Source organism: Coenobita brevimanus, chromosome 22 (genome assembly GCF_032717465.1).
Source record: "Coenobita brevimanus isolate Jiangsu-jjx chromosome 22, ASM3271746v2, whole genome shotgun sequence".
Lineage (NCBI taxonomy): Eukaryota > Metazoa > Arthropoda > Malacostraca > Decapoda > Coenobitidae > Coenobita > Coenobita brevimanus.
In genome coordinates, this window is record NC_136975.1 from 43,379,311 (window position 1) to 43,402,157 (window position 22,847).

Sequence of the window (22,847 nt, forward strand, 5' to 3'; positions counted from 1 at the left end):
ATTTTGCATCTAGACACATGCTTACCTCTTGCAAGGTGTGGGCAAAATTTTGCACTGGAATGGTTGAAAGTTATATGAAGGTAAATTTACTCTTGAAAAACATTTATTCTCACTACAGTTTTGTTATTTTACATCAGTTTTCTGTGTTTTTATTAGCTTAACTTATTGCATAAACACCAGCGAAGATGATGCTATACCATTTATATCAATATAACCAACTTACAGGGACATATCTGACTGTGGAATTTTTTTTTCTCATGGTGTGGAAGCAGCCATAACTTGGTGGCCCAGAAACTTAACTATTTTTGCAACTGTCTGCAGGTTTTTTGTGGACTTCTGTTCTTTAAGCATTTTTTTTTTGGTGTTTCGCATTATTATGGATATTCGTACAGTATGTGTTTTGATCTCAATAAGGCAGAATAACCAGAAAACACTGCCAAAATTTGAAAGGGTACTGTACATATAGTTTTTTCTTTTTTTTTTTGCATGGTTTTCTTGGTGTTTAACATTACTCTGGATATTCCTATGTGTACTTTGTCGTAATAGGGCAGACTAACCTGAAAACACTGCCAAACTTAGGAGGGGTACTGTACATCCAGTGGTGTATAGGTAGGTCATTTTTGGGTTTCAATTTTTTTTTTTTTTTTTTTTTTTTTGCATGGTCTTCTTGGTGTTTAGCATTAATATGGTTACTCCTATGTGTGTTTTGATGTCTACATATGGCTGAATGACCAGAAAACACTGCCAAAATTAGCAGGGGAACTGTACATACACTCAACCCCCTGCTATCACGCGTTCATCCATCACACTTATCTGCTATCACGCACACATCAAATGCACAACCATACATGCTATCACGCACCCCAAAACCGCTATCACGCGTCGAGTTTGAAGACAGGCTAAGCGAAACTTATTCACACGGCACTTCATACAAGGTTTGCAGAGGATACGATAGTTAATCTGAACGGTAACGTGGTAAAATTCCCGATTATAGCACGGGCATTTGGAATGCATCTGAACGGATTCCTGCCGAGGACACGACGGGCAAAACAGTGACCAAAACCCATTTGGCTCGAAAGAAAATATCGTACTACAGCATTGAAATTTAGCCTAACGCTGAATACTTATTAATACAGTATTGTATTTTAGAATAAATATCAATCGTTTTGAAACCCTTATAAAGAGTTAATATTTCTTATGTCGAAAACACTGTGATGTCGATAAAGTAATCACGCGTTTACAACTGAGACGGGGCTCTGACGACAGTGTGAGGAACGTGTGTGATGGCATCCAAAATTTGTTCCACTTAAATGTTCCTCAGCCATTCCTGATATAAGGTACCGTGTGATACCCCCTTTAGCTGTGGACACTAAAGAAATGGAGACACCCAAAGAGATCTGGCGGCAACTAAGCCACTCCCAAGCCTCGGAACCCATCAAACCACCCAAGCCTTAATCCTTATAAAAGTTTGATGGCCTTTTATGTTGTTTATTTATTCATTATACTGTTATTATTAATATACTAATGCTTTACAGTATTTCATGTTAGAGGAAAGATTGGCAGGAAATCATAGGCATAAAGTGGTTAAAAGTTAGAAAAATGGGCCACCGAAAAACCAATTAGAAAATTTCCCATTGATTGTTCAGTTCAGCTATCACACATTCAGCTATCACACGTGTTTCCTGTGACCAATTAGGCGCGATAGCAGGGGGTTGAGTGTAGTGTATAGGCAGGGTGTTCTTTGGTTTTCAGTGCTTTTTTTGCATATTTTTTTTGGTATTTAAATTTTTTAGGATATTCCTATGTGTGTTTTGATGTCTAAATATAGCAGAATGACTGAAGTGCACTGCCAAAATAAGGAGGGATACTGTACATATAGTAGTGATGAGAAAGGGTGTTTTTTGGTTTTCAATTTTTTTTTTTTTTTTTGCATGGTTTTCTTGGTGTTAAAAATTATTTTCGACATTCTTATGTGTGTTTTGATGTCTAAATATGCCTGAATGACCAGAAAACACTTGCAAAAGTAAGCAGAAGTACTGTACAAATAGGTTAGGTATAGGCTGGAGGTTGGGTATAGGTTGGGTTTGGGTAAAGTAGGGGAGGATATTGTTCATTATCCGGACACTGCCACTACCCAGACATGCCTTTGGCTCTATTACGTCAGATAACCGAAGGACTACTGTATACAGTAAGCCCTCGATAATTTGACCCTGCGGAAAGCGGAATTTGCGGGATGTCGAACTTTGACCAAGGTGTGACTAAGTGTTTATCCGAAGGGTTACATTTTACTTCTTATATTTCAAATCCTACACTTTAGTTTATTATAATCTAAGAATTACATTTTAGTTAAACTGATTGGAAAGTGAGGTAAATAAATGCAGAACTTTACATAACTGACTGTTGTGCCCACCACCTACCACTCCACCTCCATCTCCAACAGAAGTTGCCTAACCTACGAAAGCTCTTTGCACACACATCCACCAATTTAAGGGAAATGAAACAAACTGAACTGATTTCTATTGTTTATTTCTATTGCTTTATGCATGCTAATAGCCTACACTGTTTATTTGTGTTCAAAGATTCATGTATCGCACCCTACTTCCTCAACTCTATCTGTCTGGCCTAGCCATTAATTCTTTACCAAACAGATGCAGCCTTTCCATTTTTTCTACTGAAATGAGTCTTTCACAGGTTACTTATTATTCATGAATTGCCACAGCTACTGGGGATTTTTATAAACTTACCGATGAAAAATATAAATGAGGATTTAGAATGCACGAAGATTATGCCGCTGTCTGCCAGTAGCCGACAATATTTAACATTCCTAACGCGCATTTTTAAATTTGAAAGCTGGCTGTCAAACACAAGTGAGGTTATGCTGGATTAGGTTTGGTTTGGTTTGGTTAAATCATGAAGTTCCCCACTGCTTTAACTCGATTGAACAAGGCCAGTTGGAGGGATCGTTGGTAACCATTGCTGCAGGTGACCTGGCTGCTTCCCTTAGTACCCCATAATAGGTATATTTTGTCTTTTATCAATCACTTCTTGCACTCACAGTGGAACAGTTAACTATCTGTGTTGCTTATGTAACAAAATTACTTACCTTGAGATTGTGAGTTTCTGATAATATAGGTGGAAGCACCACGCCTGTATGTTATAAAAAAGTACCGCCTAGCCAAACCTAGCCTAGGCTATGCAGCCTCCTATCCTAGCCTACCCAATGACATGCACCAAACTGTTTTTATTGTTCATTTTCATTGCTTTATGAATGCTTCTGTAGTTTAGTGTCAATAAACAAGTAATTACATACAGTATAATCTGCAACCATTGTGCAGGGCAATATAGGTTTTTTTGCAATTATTTTCAGTTAGTCGGAAAATTTGGTAATCGAACTACCCTAAAGCTCCATATACAGTAAACCCTTGATATAACGAACCCCAGTATTGCTAATTTCAGATATAATGAACACCAAAATCATGACCGAATTTCCCCCAGATTTTGCAAACAAAGTTCGCTAAATGAGGGGGAAGTTCAGGAATCAGCCCATGGTAACAACAGCATCCTTTCTTGGCACAGCAGATGTACTTAACAGCATCCCTTCCTGGCACAGTAAGCATACTGTAACAGTACTACAGTATACTGTAGTCTTCTTATAGTATTGTATTTACATGTACAACTTCATAAATCATCGAATTCCCCATGTAAAACTTCAATGAGTTTGTTTAGGTTATGTCTGGGCACACAGGACTGAGTTCAGTATAGCAAAGTGAGTTCAGTAATCCCTCGGAAATACTGACCCTTCATATATAGTGAACTTTTGGATATAGCGACCCACCCCTCCCCCCAATTAGTTCGTTATATTGAGGGTTTACTATAGTTTACAAGGGTTTACTGAATACAGTATATATATATATATATATATATATATATATATATATATATATATATATAAAACTAAGGCTACAGCAAGTTTATATATGTCTCATGTAATTATATAATGTGCTGTAACTAAACCAACAGCAAGCTGTCATATATGTAACTGAAACTATTCAAAGTTTACATATACAGATGACCTCCTCAGTACACTACTGTACATCTTTTAAAACTGACTTATGCTAGTGACAAAATATTTTACCCATATTAGGTGAGATCCCTTGGGTTGAGGGGTCTCAACTCTGCTTCCATTAACCCTTTCCTCCGTTTTTGTTCATAAAAGCTCCAGCATACCTGCATACATAACCCTTGGTCACCTAATGGTAGCTCTCCATGCTGCTCAATCTCTAGCAATCACTCTATTCAGTCCCTCATCCAACACATCACACTCTATGATCTCGTACCAAATCTTTTTCGGTCTGCCTCTAGCAGCTCCACTCTTAATATTCACCCCTCTCATCATCCACATCCAGTCATCATCCCCTGTTCTCTCCACGTATCCAAACTTATCTCAATCTACCCCTTCTCATCGCATCGCTAATACTTTTTAGATCCATACTTCCTCTCAACTTTTTTTTTTGTAACCCTAACCCCCCCAGGGCTGCCATTCAAGGATGCACTACACACCCATCTGATCATTCTCATCTCTGTACCTTTAAGCCTACGAATGTCCTCCATTATTGCCTAAGTCCCACTACTCTACAGCATTACACCACTAACACATGCTGCACACACGGACCCCTTAACACACACGAAGAGTCATCATTACGGTGACATAATTGATTGCTGCTACTGACAAGATATTTTCAATTAAGTTTAGAGAAACCTCTCGCAGTGAAGTTATTCTATCTATCTATCTATAGCCCGACGCCCTAATCCCGCAAAGGGTGGCCGCAGACAAAACGCCTCCAAGTCACTCTGTCACCCACCATTTGACTCCCTTCCCCCCAACTCACCCCCCCCTCCCTCATATACCTCTCAACTCCATCCCTCCACCTCATCCTCGGTCTACCCCTCCCTCTCCCTCCCTCCACCTCACCTACATACACCCTCTTAGTCAGTCTTTCATTCTCCATCCTCTCCACATGTCCAAACCACCTCAGTGTATTTCTCCTAATCTTTTCAACCACATCCACATCTACCCCACAACGTTCCTTCACTTCTTCATTCGTCAACCTGTCCCTCCATGTCACTCCACATGCTCCTCTCAAGTAACTCATTTCCACTGCTCTCACTCTTGACTTGTTCCCCTCTTGCAAGGTCCACGCCTCGCTTCCATACGTCAGGGTAGGGATCACAATACCATCATGCAGTGACTTCTTAACTTCCATACTCACCTCCCTATTTCTCATCACTGCTTTCAGTGTGCCAACAACCTTCCTTCCCTGCTGTACCCTTTCACGTACTTCATCCCCCAAAGTTCCATCCTTACTCATCACACTACCCAAGTACTTGAATGCACTCACATTCTCCACATCCTCACCATCCAACCTCACTGCACACTCTGTGACTTCATTCCTCTCAAACACCATAACTTTACTTTTGTTTACATTAACTTTCAGCTTCCTCCTCCTACACACTGTCCCAAATTCATTCACCAAACCTTGCAACTCCCATTCATCTTCACTCAACAATACTGTATCATCAGCAAACAGCAACACCGGAAGCTTCCAAATCTCACCCTCATTCATTAGGGCCACCCCCACATCCACTGCCCTACCTTGTACCTCCTTTACGACCCCATCCATATATATATATTAAACAGCCATGGAGACATTACACAACCCTGTTTCAGTCCCACATTGAGATCAAAGAACTCACTCAGCTCACCATCCACTCGCACCGTAGCCCTAGCTCCCTCGTACATACTCTTCACAGCACTCAACAATTTCCCCTCCACTCCATATATTCTTAATACCTTCGATGTGTAGTGAAGTTATTAATGAGGGAAAAAAATCATCATCCAGACCTCTTTCCCTACCTAAGGATGGGATGAGGTTGGGTCAGAGATGAAAACACAGGCATATTTAATACAAGAAATGACCAACTGACAAAATAATTCACAAATCCATTACTTACCTCAATGCATCTTGCAAACATGCCAACTGCAGTGAAGGCTGGTATAACATCTGACGAGGCCTGGTGTAAAGAATATGGCAGGAGGCTTACGAATATCAAAGACAATGACATTGCCACAGATACCAGTAACTGATGATCCTGTAAAAGAAAACAGAAAAAGAATAGTGTACTGGTGTTTAACTCTTCTAAAAATAACTTAATCAGGTTAACACCAGATGATACAATTCAAATGTTAGAAATAAAAAAGTCAGAAAGTTTTATTTTATATCCATACACCCTTTGACTGCTGAACTTTCACTCACCTGAATCAAAGCTTTGTGGCACAAATGTCATCACATCATCCCAATCTCTTTTTCTCATGCAATGATGGGGAGTGGTAAGGTTCAGAGAGCAAAAAAAAAAGTCTGCCTTTGGCCTAAGTAAAATGCCTTGATGAATGGTGATGGATGGAATATCTCAAATTTGATGTACAGTATGCTCATTATGCAGTGTTACTTGCAAATACTGGACAAGAGCTTGGTAGACTAGTGCAGAGTTTTGTAGATGTCTGAGAGTGTCATACCTTAATAGTAAATGCAGAAAAGAGTAAAGTGGCGTTATTCAGAGGGAAGGTGACTCCCAGTGTGATGTTACAGCAAATGAAGAGAGACTAGAACTGATGAGAGAGTTCAAATACCTGAGTACAGTGATAGAAAAGAGAGGAAAATGTGCAAAGGAAGGGGACAGTACAGTGACACATGGAAGGAAAGTAGCTGGTGCTATGAAGGCCTTGATAAGAAACAGAGGCTTGAGTGTTGCAGCTGCGCGAGGTTTACATGAAGAAGTGTTAGGGCCAGGTTTAACATACAGATGTGAGACTATGGTGTGGCATGGAATGAAAAATCAAGAGTATGAACAGTGGAGATAGGACTATTGAGCAATGTATGTCGTGTACAGAGAGTGGATAAGATATGGAAAAATGTGATTCATGAAAGATCCGGAGTAAGGAAGTCTGTGGACACCAAGATCGAAGAGAGTGTACTGAGATGGCATGGTAGTGTAGAGAAAATGAATGACAACAGAGCAGTGAAAAAGGTATATCTGAGCAAATTTGAACAAGAAAGGAGACGAAGTAGGCCAAGAAGAAGGTGGAAGGATATGGTAGATAACTGTGTGAGGATGCATGATATGGAAGTTGGTAGGGCTAATGGACTGACAAGAGATCGAGGTGGCTGGATGAAATTTGTGTGAAGAGGCAAATGACCTGGGATTTGGCACCCCTTTTTAACCCCTCCGTGGTCGTAAGTCTGGAATTTTACAGGTGTCCCTGGCCGACACCGGGGCCATTTTCTGAAGTTTTGAAAACTGCTTTTTTCCTTGCCATATTGAAGAGGAAGTTCCGGTGCACCTGGCAGTGCAAATTTGAGCTTCCTAGACCCATCCTGTGGCATGCAATCGAACACGGAAGTTGCATAAATTTAGGCAGCTGATACTAGTCACATGTAGGTATTGTAGTGAGGCAACATCACACTTTTATAAAACCAAAAAAACATTGTCAATGTGCTGAGAAGGTGTGAAATATCTAGATATGCATATTTTGAAGTTTTTCAGTACATAATATGCGAGGTTTGAATGTGAAAAATTATATTATGAATTTATTTTGCATTTTTCGATGTTTTTCGTGTAGATGGTAGTACAGTATTGACATATTTTTGTAGTCTGGGTGGTGGAGTCTGTTGGAAAAATGAGGTGAGAGTTTCTGATTTCGGACCTAAATGAGATAAACATCATCCCTTGAGTGTACAGGCTGGACAGTGAGGATTGAAATGCAAGATGATCTGCCATTCGCACCTCGCACGAGCTGATTAGCAGGCAGGAAAGGGAGGCCTTTCCACCCATGAAAATATCATGTGAACACGGAAAACTTTTCTGTTATGCTTTTAAAAGGCAAAGAATATGTGAAATGAATCAATATAGTACAAGAAACTGAGCTAACGGGTAAAGATCTATCTATCTATCTATTGCCAGACGCCTCAATCTCGTACGGGGTGGCCACAAATAATCGCCTCCACGTCGCCCTGTCCCCCGCCATTTCACTGCCCTACTCCCAACTCACACCCCTCTCTCTCATATACCTCTCCACCCCATCCCTCCATCTCCTCCTTGGCCTCCCCCTCCCTCTCCCCCCCTCCACCTCACTCACATACACACTCCTTGTCAGTCTCTCACCCTCCATCCTCTCTACATGGCCAAACCACCTCAGTGTGTTCCTCCTAATGCTTCCTATCACATCCACATCCACACCACAATGCTTCTTTATATCCTCATTTGTCAGCCTATCTCTCCATGCGCCTCCACACGCTCCTCTTAAATAACTCATTTCCACTGCTCTCACTCTTCACTTGTGTCCTTCCAACAACATCTAAGCTTCACTTTCATATGTTAGAGTTGGTATCACAATACTGTCATGCAGTAACTTTTTCACTTCCATGCTCACTTCCCTTTTTCTTATCACTGCTTTCAAGGAACCAGCAACCTTCCTTCCTTGTTGTACTCTTTCAAGCACTCCTTGTTGTACTCTTTCAAGCACATCACCCTCCAAACTTCCATCCTTACTCATCACACTACCAAAGTACTTAAACGTACTCACATTTTCCATTTCCTCACCATCCAAACTCACTGTACAATCATTGACTTCACCTCTCTCAAAGACCATCACTTTACTCTTCCCTACATTCACCTTTAGATTCCGTTTCTTACACACTCTCCCAGACTCATCCACCAAGACTTATGGCTCCCCTTCGTCTTCACTCAACAACACAGTATGATCTGCAAACAACAGTACAGGGAGCTTCCAAACACTACCCTCTCTCACCAGGGCCACTCCAACATCCACTGCCCTACCTTGTACCTCTTATATTACCTCATCCATGTACAGATTGAACAACCATGGAGACATGACACATCCCTGTTTCAACCCAACCCTCAAAGAGAAAAATTCACTCAGTTCACCATCCACAAGCACTGCAGCCTTTGTACCATCATACATACTCTTCACAGCATTCAACAACTCCTCATCCACTCCATATATTCTTAATACTTTCCACAATAGATACCATACAATTATTAATTTTTCTTTTATTTTCAAGTCTTTTTGGTTTATGCCTGTGTTTACTTATGATTGTAAACAGGGTGGTTGTGTGTGTTTCGCAAGGGAGGAGAAAGATGATATTCTCTGTCTGGGTTGAGATAATGGATGTAACTATGAGTCTTTAGGCATGGCTGTGAGTCAAAAAATCGTACATCCACTCATCACAGCAGCAGGTGGTGAACTGACAAATGAGGTGTGAGAGTGTGAAGTGAAGTCAGTCACAAGTCCCAGATGTTCGTTCACTTCCCGAAAATTTTGACAGTTTTCTACAAGTCGCACTGCACTGAATGATCCAAACCAGTACAACAAACCTGAGCACACAGGTAAAGAAACCAAGACAAAAATGTATTTTTCTTTTATTGTCATTTTTTTTTTAAATCCCTGTATTTATTCATAATCACAAACAGGGTGGCTGTGTGTGTTTCACAGGGGAGGACAAAGATGACATTTTCTGTGCAGGTTGAGATAATGGGGGTAGTTGTGATTGTTTAGGCATGGCCATGAGCAAAAATATAAAAAATTCACTCATCACAGCAGCAGGCTCTGAACTGCTTGATGGGATGTATGGGGGTGTAGTGTAGGTCAGTCTGAAGACGTTCAGAACGTTCATTCACTTCCCCAAAAATTATGCCGTTTTTTATAGGCCGCCCTCAAAAGACGCCTGCAGCCATTTATCGCTACACGTCATTCAACACTGATGGCCACGGAGGAGTTACGTGACAGTGTTCGGACTGGCTCTATCAAATAAGTATATGTGAAGCTACAGAATGTGGTGAAATTTTTTGGACTATAAGATGAAGCCCGGATTCCATGGGCTTGAATGATAAGTGAATGGAGGCATGGCCCACTGAACTGGGCAAACTTTGGCTGTCTGGATGCTGCTACTCCTCACCCCATCTTAGGGTGGGAAAGGAGGTCTGGATGATGATGATGATAATGACGAATAAGTATCAGCACAACTCATCAAACTAAATTAATGTTATTTTCAACTACCCTGAATACAGTGCTACCTGTACCATATTTCACTCATTATAACTATACACTGTAGTTCATTCTATTGAGGAAGCACTAGATGACTAAAATGATTACCTTATAGCTTTCATGTCGTATGTAGACGAGCTGAGAGACTGAGATGAGGGCAAGCACCAAGGCAACAACAAAGCAGAATGGCCAGTGTGTGGGGCGGGTGATGGCCCAGTACAATGCCCAAACGACACTATTGAACAGGATAAAGAACAAGGCGAACATAAACCGTTTTGTGGATTTTGGCAGGGCTGAATGGCGGTACTGGCCCTCAAGGATGTCACTGTCAAATCTGTGAAAAAAGAAAACAGACCGTAATCATCATTCTGTTCATCACCATCATCACCCTGCCTCCATTTTCCTTCCAAAGATGAGGTACAGTTAGGTTTATAATACAAGAAAATGGAAAGAACAATATAATAAGACTTCACTATAACGGACTAATTGGAGCCCAAGCCACTCCGAAAAATGTGAAACTCCAATAAAAGCGACATCCGGACTTCCCCCTGCCAACTCGGACTTTTTCTGATACATCAGACATTAGTCTGGTTGGCATGAATTGTTTTTAAACTGTTCTAACTATCACTGTGGTACTGTACTGTGTTACAACTTCACTATAGTAATCAAATAGTATAATATATATAATTGTACTGTACACGGACAAACATGTCTTTTATTTGCCTTATTGTGGTGAACATAAGCAGAAGTGATCTGGCAGTCCAGACTGCTTCTGGCTTTATCAGACTTTTTCCAATATATAGGAATTTAGTCTGGTAGCTTCTCAATTCCGACAAAAGCGAATTCCAGTCTATTGAAGTCCCAAAAGCGAATTCCAGTCTATTGAAGTCCATTATATTAAGGTTTTACTGTAAAGAGTATGAACTACAAACAGTTTACTTTCAGTTGAATAGCAAGCTGGGGTTGCATGAAATTAAATGAGCTTTAGTTATGAGACTGGAATGAGTAATGAGCCTCAATGGTTATTAGCAAGATCCACCCTCCAATATGACTACATTCAGCCATCAACCGAGCTTAAAGGGATTAGCGATCTTGTCAGAAGAAAACAAATTGACTGTAGTCAAAACCATGCTCAATGAAACAGAAGAAGGAACATGTTATATTGATCTGGACATCTTTCCCTCTTATTCTAATTACAGATGTATCACAACTTATGAGAAGGTTACATTCCCAAGGCCTCATGTATGGCCCAAACACCCCAATTAACACCCCCTAAATTGTTCCTAAACTTTAAAAAACAATATTAACAAAATAGTAGAATACAGTACACCTAATTCATAAAGATGCCCCCTTTCTAATAAAGGAGCCCTGAAGTTTAACTAGCATTTGGCTGTGAATGTGGAAAAAAAAAAAAAAAAAAAAAAAAAAAAAATGCCATAATAAAAAATCTAACTAGATGAGTCTGTTTATAAATGATGCATACGGCAGTGACTATGTGGGGTGGTATGTGAGTACAGTACTGTTATTTTATCAACTGCAGAGGGATTAGTGCACTCTTCAGCAGACCTGGCCTAACCCTACCCAGTTTAAGGCATGGGTGCTCATCCTGATCACCACACAGAGCACTACCACCCACCAGTTGCCACCAGAGCACAATTTTGTTTGTAATTTATCAAAATATTTTGTTACTGATGATTACATTGCTGACAAATTTTGGTTTAAACATATTCAAACACAAGGTAATTTTTGGTATTAACATGAAAATGAAACATCATTCATAAATTGCAGAGACTTTTGTGAACAACACCTGTCTTCACTTTCTGGGCAAGGCACTTGCATAGTTATCATAGCAAACCCCATACCTTGCCACTGTGCAGCAGCCCACCACATAAACTGGGTCATAATGCATAGGCTTTTCATCATTATCATCATCATCATTATCATCACCCAGACCTCCTGTTCCACCTTAGGGCAGGGTGAGGAGCAGCAATGTCCAGACAGCCCAAATTTGCCCAATCCTATGGGCCATGCTTCCATTCGCTCACCATTCAAGCCCCTGGAATCCTGACTCTATCTGATACGCCAAAAATATTCACCACGTTCTGTAGCTTCAGACAGTAAATCTTTATTAAACAAAATCATTTACTACTCAAGACTGCTGAGCAATACTTTGCCATGGTTATGTCCTAAAATAACTAATCCAATGGTAAGTTTGGTTTTTAATATGTGTACAAAGATAATTTATCAATTGCAGAGGCCTGTGGGCCAATCTGGTGTGAGGTGACTGGGTGCGTGGTTGGTTCTATCACACAACCACATAACCAAAATAATGCAAACATGTCCATTGTCCATTCCTTCACAAAAACTTATTTTTTACTTCACAGTACAGTTGCTAGTTTACACAAAAAGATGGGTCCAAAAATAGTGAAATGTTAATGATGTTTAGGTTATAATCAAACCCTATGTAGGCTTAATCTGCATACAGTAATACATCGATATACGATATCCCTAGATGCGATACCCCCGCTTAACGATGGGGGTAGAAATTGCACCATACCCCACCTAAAGATGGCCAATCCCCGGTTTAACGAAGGGTTTTGATTTTTCTTACCGATTTTGAGGATATTTTAGACTAAAATTGTGTTTTTAGGTTGATTTATAAGCTGTTTTTAGACTCTGATTAATGTATTTTAGCCATAGGTGGGGTGAACATTGTCATTTTGGGGTACAGCTTACTAAGTTTGATTTTTTCCAGACATATTTAATGATATTCAGATATGATTTGTTGGTTTTAGTGAGTTATTTACAGGTTTTAGGCTTAGGTTAGCTTCCTTGATAACTGTTAGGCTATTTCAATTGCCTTTAAACCTGTTTTGGGGCTCATCTGGGTGGGTTTTGGACTTGGTTTGGGGGGAAAACCCAAGGCTAGTAAACAGTCCACATTGAAATACATGTTAAAAGTACCCCGATATACACTACCCCGCCTAACAATAGGGATTTACCTAACCAATTACATTGTTAAACAGGGGTATGCCTGTACTTACCATAATTTACAATGTTTCTTTCCTTGCCCTAACTTGTGCATTACACAATACAACAGTACAAGCTTTGTTTGGTTATTTTAGTATCCCTCCATCTTTTTTCATTATGTAGGTACTGGACCACACACACACACACACACACACACACACGTGTGTGTGTGTGTGTGTGTGTGTGTGTGTGTGTGTGTGTGTGTGTGTGTGTGTGTGAGAGCCTAGAAATGGCAGGGTAGAGGTACAGTACAGTATATGAATTTTTAATCTGCACCCACACTTAGAAATTCCACCTGTCCATCCATCACCCAATCCCACATTGCCCCATGAGGAGCATGGAGGCCCGGGGCTAGGCAAGTTGGTCCTGACATTTAAGATGAGAGTGACCAGCCTCACTCATCCCTGAGTGGCATTACGTGAACATTAAACCCTACCCACCCCTTGGATATAACCTGCACCGGCACTATCCGACTGGAGTGCCTTAATTGCTCACTAAACCACTAGGTGCCATAATTTGGTTATATGGCTATCACCTAGCATAGTAAATGGTTTCCTGATGTATAGGAGACCATTTGGCTTGTTACTCAGTGTAGGGTCACCCATAGGCAGAAGGAAGAAGAAAGAATGATGGAAAGAAAGACCGAAGAGGGAGTGTAAAGTCACCCGTAGGCACAAGGAAGAAGGAAGAATGAAGGAAAGAAAGACAGAAGAGGAAGGAAGGAAGACAGGAAAGGGCAGATACCCAAAGTAGCATTACATCGAGTGAATGTATGGAGAAATATCAAAATATGAAATATCTGTCGACAGCGTATTTATATCGTGTATAATCAAAATCGCTTAAGTTGTGACATGGCTGGACTGGCAAAAAATATTATTCAACTCAAAGTCTACTTAAACTTAATAAGGGCATTAATTAGTTAAGATTTTAGATCATGTAAAGTCAACTTCTAGATGCAACAAGTATGGAAGAATGTTCTTTACTTGTGGCTAGGATACCTACCTGTCCATGGTGCAGTGCACAGGTAACATCTATAAGGAGGAAAGTTTTCTGTCTGTGGTGAGCATACTGAACCTCATAAACCACACAGACAAGAAGGAAAGATCTTGTATACAGCATTATGTTCCTTCTATAGTAGGGCTCGCGTACGTTTGCGGCTGTGGTGTGGCCCGCACCTGTGTACAGTGTTGCCACGTTTTCTATACCGTTATCTCTCTCTCTCTCTCTCTCTCTCTCTCCTGGTGGGAAATGTGAGCCACCCTGAGTACTTTTGATTCTTTGATAAGTTATTTATAATTGTGCTTTCATTTGTTAATTTGGTTTTGTTATATTTAGTGATGCCGACAATGCATTCAATGCATGCCCCTCTCGTGCCTCTCTCTCTCTCTCTCTCCGACTGGGTGTGGAAGTGTTGCCGCTCGCGAGTGAAATGTTTTTTTTTTTTTTTTACTTCGGTATTGGCATATGCCTACTATTTTGTCCTACGTATTAGCTTATGATTATAAATGTGATTATTCCTCGCCCTTAAAATTATGGTAAAAGCCAGTAAATGTGAGCATTTTTCCCTAGCAACACCTGTACAAGCTATGGTTGGGTCTACGGTACTTTATCTTAGGCCAGATGGGTGTGTAAGTGTTGCCACTCACAAGAATTACATGAATTATTTCTTTTACTTTGGATATTGGCATATTTCTTCTTTTTTTCAGGCTCATTATCTTATATCCATAACTGTGATATTATTACCCACCCTAAAACTACGCTAAAAACCATTAAAAGTGAATACAATTTCTTTTAGCAACACTGTACAATATGTATGCCATGTTTCTGTGCTACTGTATAAATATTTTATGCATAATAAGATTACTGTTGATTCATTCATCAAAATACACAAGTGTAAGTTTTATTCATCTGAATTTATCGAATTTGTGATGCCTTGTTTGTGGTAGGTGGTGGCGACCATCATCCACTCACTTGATGTAATGCTGCCTACTACTTCCTTAGCCTTTATCATTCTTTTTCTGTGTCTGTCCTCCTTTCTTCCTATTTCTCCCATCTTTCCTGTCACTTCTTATTGCTTTTCTTTCCTTTACAGGTGGCTTTACATTGAGTGACAAGCCTAATGGTTTCCTGTAAGCCAAGAAACCATTTACAATGCTGGGTGGGAACCATATAACCAAACCATACGTGCTCCCTACGTGTCAACAAGTGGGTTGGTGGAGGGTTAGTGCCCCTCCCCGTAAAACAACTAACTCAAAGTCAAATGGCCACTCCTTACGGGATTATGGCGTCTGGCAGTAGATAGGTAGGTAGTAGTGATGCCTTGTACACAAATAGCTTCCGTTTCACATCGCAAGTTGGGGAAACGTGGCACCATTGTACACAGGTGCGGGCCACACCACAGCCGCAAACGTACGCGAGTCCTACTACAGCTTCAATTTTCAACTGCAGTCAGTAAGCAAGACAGGTTTTTTTTTGTGCTAAGAATTTAGGACTTATGAACTTAATTCTACTACATAGAGTCTGGGCAGAGAAAGCAGGAGGGACAACTTGTGTTATAATAAAATATGCTATCTCATCTGCTTACACTGCTGGTCTAATTCAGATGAGCACAATGACTGATTACAGTATTATTATTTTTAAAAAAATAACAGAACAGAGAAAGGAAAAACAAATGAATAAAAACAATAATAATCCATACGCCAGATTACTGGTGTCCTCCATTAATAAAATATCTGTAACCGTTGGACTTGAACAGCTGTAGGTTGTAGGTTGAAGTTTGGTGGGAAACAACTCTAGGGAAGTGAGTCCCAGAGAGATGCAGTTCAGGGAATGAAGGAATTCTGACAGGCAGAAGTTCTGCAATATGGCTGAGTGACATTCCAGTCATGAACGCTACCAGATGCCCGTGCAGCATAAGGGAAGGCATGGAGAGGTGCCACAATGGACGCAACTTCTTCTGAGCTTTTGCCGTAAAAATATCTATAAAATATTGCAAGGGAGGCAACATTCCTTCTTACTCGTGGGGGAGGGGGTTTATTTATAACAGCAGGGTTATTAATACTTCCAACAGCTTTCCTCCAAATTTTGTCTAGTTGTTTTAATGCAACCTCTCCACATCCATTCCACAAGGGTGAGCAATATTCAAACTGAAAGTGCACATGACTCTTATAAACTATAGCTAACTGCTTGTCAGTGAAGAAGGTACGGACTCTGCACAATAATCCAAATTTCTTTGAGGTGGTTTTAGCAAGTGATCTGACATGAGAGGTCCAGCTGGGGGCACTGTTAAGGGAGACACAGAGAATTTCAATACTTTTAGAGACAGGAATATTTGTAGCATTGAAGGTGATATACAAATCTGGCAATACCTGTCTATTGGTAAATTGTATATATTTGGTTTTACTAACATTAAGTGAGACAAGATTGTTTTGTCCCCATTCACTGATCACAGATAGGTCTTGATTTATGGAGATGGCTGTACTGAGTTGGGAGTTTGACTTTGTAAATGGATGTCTGAGTGTGAATGAACTATGATGTGTTGAGTCATCTGTATATGAATGGTTGGGACTGTGGGTGACAGATAAGAGATCATTAATATGAACCAGGAACAGGGTTGGCGCCAAAACTGATCCCTGTGGCATGCTGGCATTAACTGAGTGGAAACCGAAATATACATCATCTTCTTTTACTCTTATATTTCTGTTGCTGAGATATGAGGAAAATAGAGGAACAAAAGATGTTAGTCCATAGCAAGGGAGTTTGGACAACAGGGAACGATGCCATACTGTCGAAAGCTTTAGATATATCAAGGGCTACTGCATGAGTTTCTCCATGCAGGTCAACTGATTGATGGACGGCGTGAGTCAGGAGATTGAGTATGTCAATGGTGGATCTTTCGTGGTAAAAACTATATTGTCTATCACTAATTAAGTTGTTGGATTCATGATGTTTAACTATGTGCTTATTAATTAACATTTCAAATACGGTACTTTACCAAGAGAAGATGTGACAGCCTCTGTAATCAGAGGCGTCAGAGGAACTTCCTTTCTTTGGAATTGGGTGGATACTGGCTTCTTTCCATGAATCATGGAATGAAGAAGTACGTATGCATAGTCTGAATACTGTAATTTAGCTTGAACAGAGGCAAGTTCTGGGGAACACCTTTTCAAAAAAATTGGAGGAATTCCATCTGGGCCTGGAGTTTTGTTGGTAGGTAAGTTGTCTAGGATGGATTTTATGTATCTTGTCTGTATTTTATGTGGAACAATTTCGGGAGTCAAGTTCCTATACATGGACATTCTGCCTGACTTCCTCTCAAGGTACAATTTCTGGCAAATGTTCTGCCAGAGATATCTGCTTTCCCACGCGGATCATTTGTAATGCTGCCATGTGAAAATTTTAGTGGGGGAATAGATGATGACTTGTTAAAGTTATTATTGAAAGAACTGAGAGTTGACCAGAATATTCTATTGTCATTAGGGCTGTTAAGTAGTTTTCTTACTTGATATTGAAGAAAGTTTGATTCAGCTTTTGCATGGTTTCTAGCAATGTTAAATTGACAGAGTGATTCAGATTTTTTTTAATTTTAAATAAGAGTTATATGCTAATGACTTAGGCTGTTGCTCTGGCACAGTTGCTATCTAACCATTTTGGAGAGTTCAATTTTTTAGTGAACTGTTGACTTAGTATGAATGAATCCATACCAGCCAGTATTAAGTCACAAATGTGGAACTGAGTAGAATTGGCATCACTAGAGAAGACAGACTGCCATGGAATGTCTACAAGATAATTTCTAAATACATCCCAGTCTGCCTTATCAAAGTGCCATCAGGCCACCCTGACAGGTTCAGAATGGGGAGGTTTGAGGGGACTAACTGAGGTTTTGATGAGATTGTGGTCAGAAGATCCAAGTAGTGACAGTACCTCTATCCTGTATTGATCTGGATTATTTATCAAGAATAAATCCAAGAAGTGGGCATTATGGTCAGGATTATCTGGTATTCTGGTTGGCTGCTTTACCAACTACGTGAGATTAAACGATGCTGCAAACAGTACGCACTCTAGACCAGCAGCGTCAGTCCTGGTAGAATGCAATAACCATTCAACATTATGTACGTTAAAATCACCCGAAATGACAATTTTGGTGCTAAGGGCAAGGTTAAGGTTACTCAACTGTGTGGATATGGAGTCAAATACACTGGGTTCTGAAGAAGCATTGGGGGAGCAATTGACTACACAGATATATTTAGTAATATTTAAACAATTTAGTTAATACAGTGAGTAATCAAAACTGGATTAAATGAGGTTTTAAATAGTGTCAACTGCATACTGAGATATGATATAACAACAGGTGCCGCCCTTGTTATGGAAGTTTGTGAGGAGATGGTAATCAGGAAAGCAAAATGGGGATATTTCGGTAGAGGGTGAGATTTGTGGTTCTGTGAGGAACAGGGCCAGAAGGGATATGGACTGTAGGAAAAAATGAACTCGATTTAGATTGGTGCTGAGCCCACAGATATTGGTGAGGAATAAGGCCGCACCTTCACTTCTCCGCTGACGCGCATGACTGGAAATTGCAACAGTCGTTGCCGGCACAGTCACCTGATGGCAACCGGGAGGACCCTGTGCTGCCAGCCCTACCCTGCCGGTGGTGGCAATTTGAGGTACCACCTCGTTTGATAGTAATAATGCAGCGGCCATTGCTAAAGCGAGTGGGAACAGAAGGTGTGATATCATATGTGCATGTAGTGTGGTGCAGACAGCTGAAGGCAGAGGTATTAAAAGAGTATGCTGGCCTACTCTCTTTGTAAATGAATGCACTGAAAATGTTCAGCAAAGGGAGATGGTCGGGATCAAGTCCTGAGGGCTGGTGAAACGGGAGCTCCAGCTCTCCCTATCACCAGCTTGCCATCCACCTTGGAAGTACTGCCCTGTTCGTCTGGTGATACAGTCTACTCCTACAAATGTGTAAAACAGATTATCAGAAATCTATAGACAGCATCCACTCACTCAGTGCAATGCTGTTCTCGGGTGTCTGCCCTTTCCTCTCCTCCCACCTTTCCTTCCTTCCTTCCTCCTCTGTCTTTCTTTACTTCATTCTTTTCTTGTCCTTCTGCCCACAGGTGACCGTACACTCCCTTTTTTGTCATTCTTTCCTTCATTCTTTCCCGTTCCTTCTGCCTATGGGTGACTCTACACTGAGTGACAAGCCAAATGGTTTCCAGTACACCAGGAAACCATTTACTATGCAGGGTAGTAACCATATAACCAAATTATGGCGCCTGGTGGTTTAGTGGGTAATTGTGGCGCTCCAATCAAACTAAGCCGGTGAAGGTTTATATCCAAGGGGTGGGTGGGGTTATTGCTCATGTAATGCCACTCAAGGATAAGTGAGGCTAGTCACTCTCATCTTAAATGTCAGGACTAAATTGCCTAGCCCCAGTCTCCTACGTTCCTCGTGGGGTAACGTAGGATTGGATGATGGATGGATGGATATAGACAGCCTACAACCAATTATATTTCTACATACAGTAATCTCTTCATTATCCGGATGGCCATTACCCAGACCATCCATTACCTGAATGCTGTGATCTGGCTGTTCCAAACCGTTATTTATACATTTTTTCCACTATCCGGACAAAACGATTGTGTCTGTTTCAAAATTACAGTCGTGTGAAAGAGTTCCACCTGGAAGGGCAAAAATAGCCCGGTCCTCTATGTAAGTTTGATTTGTTTACCCTACGTCCACCAGACACCTCCGCTGCTCATTCTCAGTTCATGCACGTCTGATGTATAGTGAGCAGCTCTCCCCAGACCACTGTTATGGCAGCGGAGAAGGTAGTTTTTGTAGTGGTTCCCTACCTGCTTCAGGCCTTGCTATTCCTTGCATACCTCTTCCTAGGGTGTGCAATGATGGTCACTTTACCAGGGAAAAGGAAGTGGGTAGTGCTGACTCTTTAGAAGTGGGAGATCCTGGGTAAGATTGATGTGGGATGGTCAAATCGTGAGTGATGATGTTGATTTTATTCAAGTTTACTGTACTGTACCATGATTCTGTTCTATTTAACCATGATTTTATTCCATTTAACCATTAGGTTTTGTGTGCCCACTGCATTTTTCTTGTGTAGCCATTTTTTTCATGTTTTTTCATGTCACTGCAGGGTATGGCCCAGCAGTGGTGATTGCTTGTCTGTGGTTGATGGGTCTGCTTGACCATGGTAATTCCTTGGCTGTGGTTTATTGGTCTGCTGGCCAGGTACATTAGTAAAGGCAGACCCCGAGATGCAATACCTCGGCATAGCGACAGGGGTAGAAATACCACCCTACCCCGCTGATTGATGGCCAAACCCTGGTATAACAATGGGTTTTGTTTTGTTTTTTTACTGATTTTCATGATATTTTAGACTTAAATTTTGTGTTTAGGTTGATTTATAAACTGTTTTTAGAATTACATTAATGTGTTTTAGTCATAGGTGAGTGAACATTGTCATTTTGGGGTACAGTTTACTAAGTCTGAATTTTTTCAGACCTATTTTTGATGATTTTCAGATTTTATTTTTGTTTTTAGGCTTAGTTTAGCTTGTTTTAAAGCTATTCAGGGGTTTAGGTTGGATAGAAACTTGTTTTTGGACTCATATGGGTGGGTTTAGGACTTGGTTCAGGTGGGGGGGGGGACCCAGGGCTCAAAAATGCATCCCTATACTTTACATGTTAAATCTACCCCGAGATACGATACCCCGCTTAGTGATGGGTTTTTACTTAATCAACCGCAACGTTAAACTGGGGTATGCCTGTATTAAACAACAGGAACAAGTGTTGAACGATGTATTGTAGTGGCCTTTTACACTGGCTTTCAAAGTTAGGTTATGTACACATGGAGGCCAGGGGAGAAATCAATTATCTGGAGGAAGCCACTACCCGGACATGCCTTTGGCTCTATTGCGTCGGATAATCGAGGGATTACTGTATAACAATGCCATTAAGGAATTGTACAGCACACTTCTCTCCCAGTATCATTTTCATGAAGAGTACCATCACTATATTAATTCATCCGTGGGTGAGAAAAAGACATAGAGATGAAGATAATCACGAAAGACATTTCTTTTATAACTCAATAATGTAAACAATCTATGGATATTCACTGAGAAGTTATTATATGTTAAGCATGTGGTTTCAGGGACAGTGATTTTTAATGAGGTCCATGACAGCTGTTCACAACAAATGACAAGAAAGAGACATAAATCTCAGAAATATCAGAAGTCAACCGTGGCCTCCTAGAATTTGGGTCAACCTGAAACTCTTGAACTGTGAAAACAAAAGTGCATGAAATATGAGAAACCACTGCAAATTATTTCAGTGTGTTATTCTGTACAATACCTGGGAAATTCTCATGTACAGCTACAGTACACAGAGCAGTGAAACTCAGCACTACTGCTTCCCATTACAGATAAAACCTGATGTTATGTATACGGTACTCATTTAACTTTTCAGTCATAATCTGTTTTTAAATAACTTAACAATCTGCTAAAAACAATTTGCCACAATGGTGGTGCTGAACAATATTGGAATTCATGTGCAAATACACCAAAATCTCAATTATCCGTTGTTGCAATATCCAGCCCAACGCAATATCCAGCATTGCTGGTTCGGCTCTATTAAAGTAATATCAGGCAAAATTATGCAATATCCGGCATCAAAACAGGACATAACTGGCAGTTCCATGCAATATCCGGCATCAAGCAATATCAACCAGCTTGTGAGTGGTAGCCAGCCGACACTGTATTACTGTACTGTATCATTTCTTTATTGCTTTTTTGTGTTTAATCTTCATCTTTTACTCATGGGAAAGTTTTTAAGATAGAGGATTGAGGTGGACAGTAACACAATACCCAGCTCAATGTTGAATGCTGCAATGATGGGGGGTAGCTACTATGCAATATCCAGCATTTTGCTTTATTTGGTGTAAGGCTTGGCTGAATAATGCCAGATAACTGAGAGTTCACAATTAGTAAAAGATAACAGAAGGTTTAACAGACCAAATACAGTCACTGCTCATATAACGCGAGAATATTGTACCCTGAAGCTCCCCCTTTATGAAAATTCTGTGTTATAGGGCCATATGTTTTTTTATTTTTATTTTTATTTTTATTTTTTGTGAGGAAGAAGGAACCAAAGGCCATGAGCCCACAGGAACAGTTCCCTCTAAGAGAAAAACAAAATACAATAGAGAGCCAAATTTAAGATCCGATCATTTTGAGATGCCTGGACACACTGCGTTTGAAACACTGGAGATCATAGGCAGCAGGAAATACAGACAGAGGGAGACAGTTCCAGAGTTGACCTGTTGCATAAATGAAAGACTGGTAGTAACGGTTAACTCTTGCATTAGAGAGTTGGACAGAAAAGGGATGAGAGTTTGCTGCCAGATGGGTGCTACGCGCCCGTCGTAGAGGTGGAGGAATGCAAGCAGACAGTTCAGAGAAGCAGTGACCATTAAAGTTAAAGGGTTTCACTGTACCCAAGTCAGCTTCAAGTTCATCTCTTGGGGCAATTTTCAGTTTTTTTTTTCCAAGTCATTTACCTACCTAATAAAGACTTCATTACATACAAACACTAGAGGATTCCCCACCTTGAATGGAAGAGGTTGTGGGCTTGCTGGGGGGAGGTGGAGTGGAGTTCCATGGCCAAAAAAAAG

General features: G+C 40.5%; 1 protein-coding gene across 1 annotated transcript in view; it reads right to left on the minus strand.

Annotated features, from left to right (window-relative positions):
* The window catches only part of LOC145392489 (adenylate cyclase type 9-like), a 56,985-nt gene that overhangs the window by 33,522 nt on the left and 616 nt on the right, over positions 1–22,847 (minus strand). The window contains exons 2-3 of the mRNA XM_080266882.1: positions 10,232–10,457; positions 6,013–6,150 (exon numbers count right to left, since the gene is read on the minus strand). Coding sequence (XP_080123008.1) covers positions 6,013–6,150; positions 10,232–10,457 — 364 coding nt within the window. The remainder of the gene's footprint in view (positions 1–6,012; positions 6,151–10,231; positions 10,458–22,847) is intronic.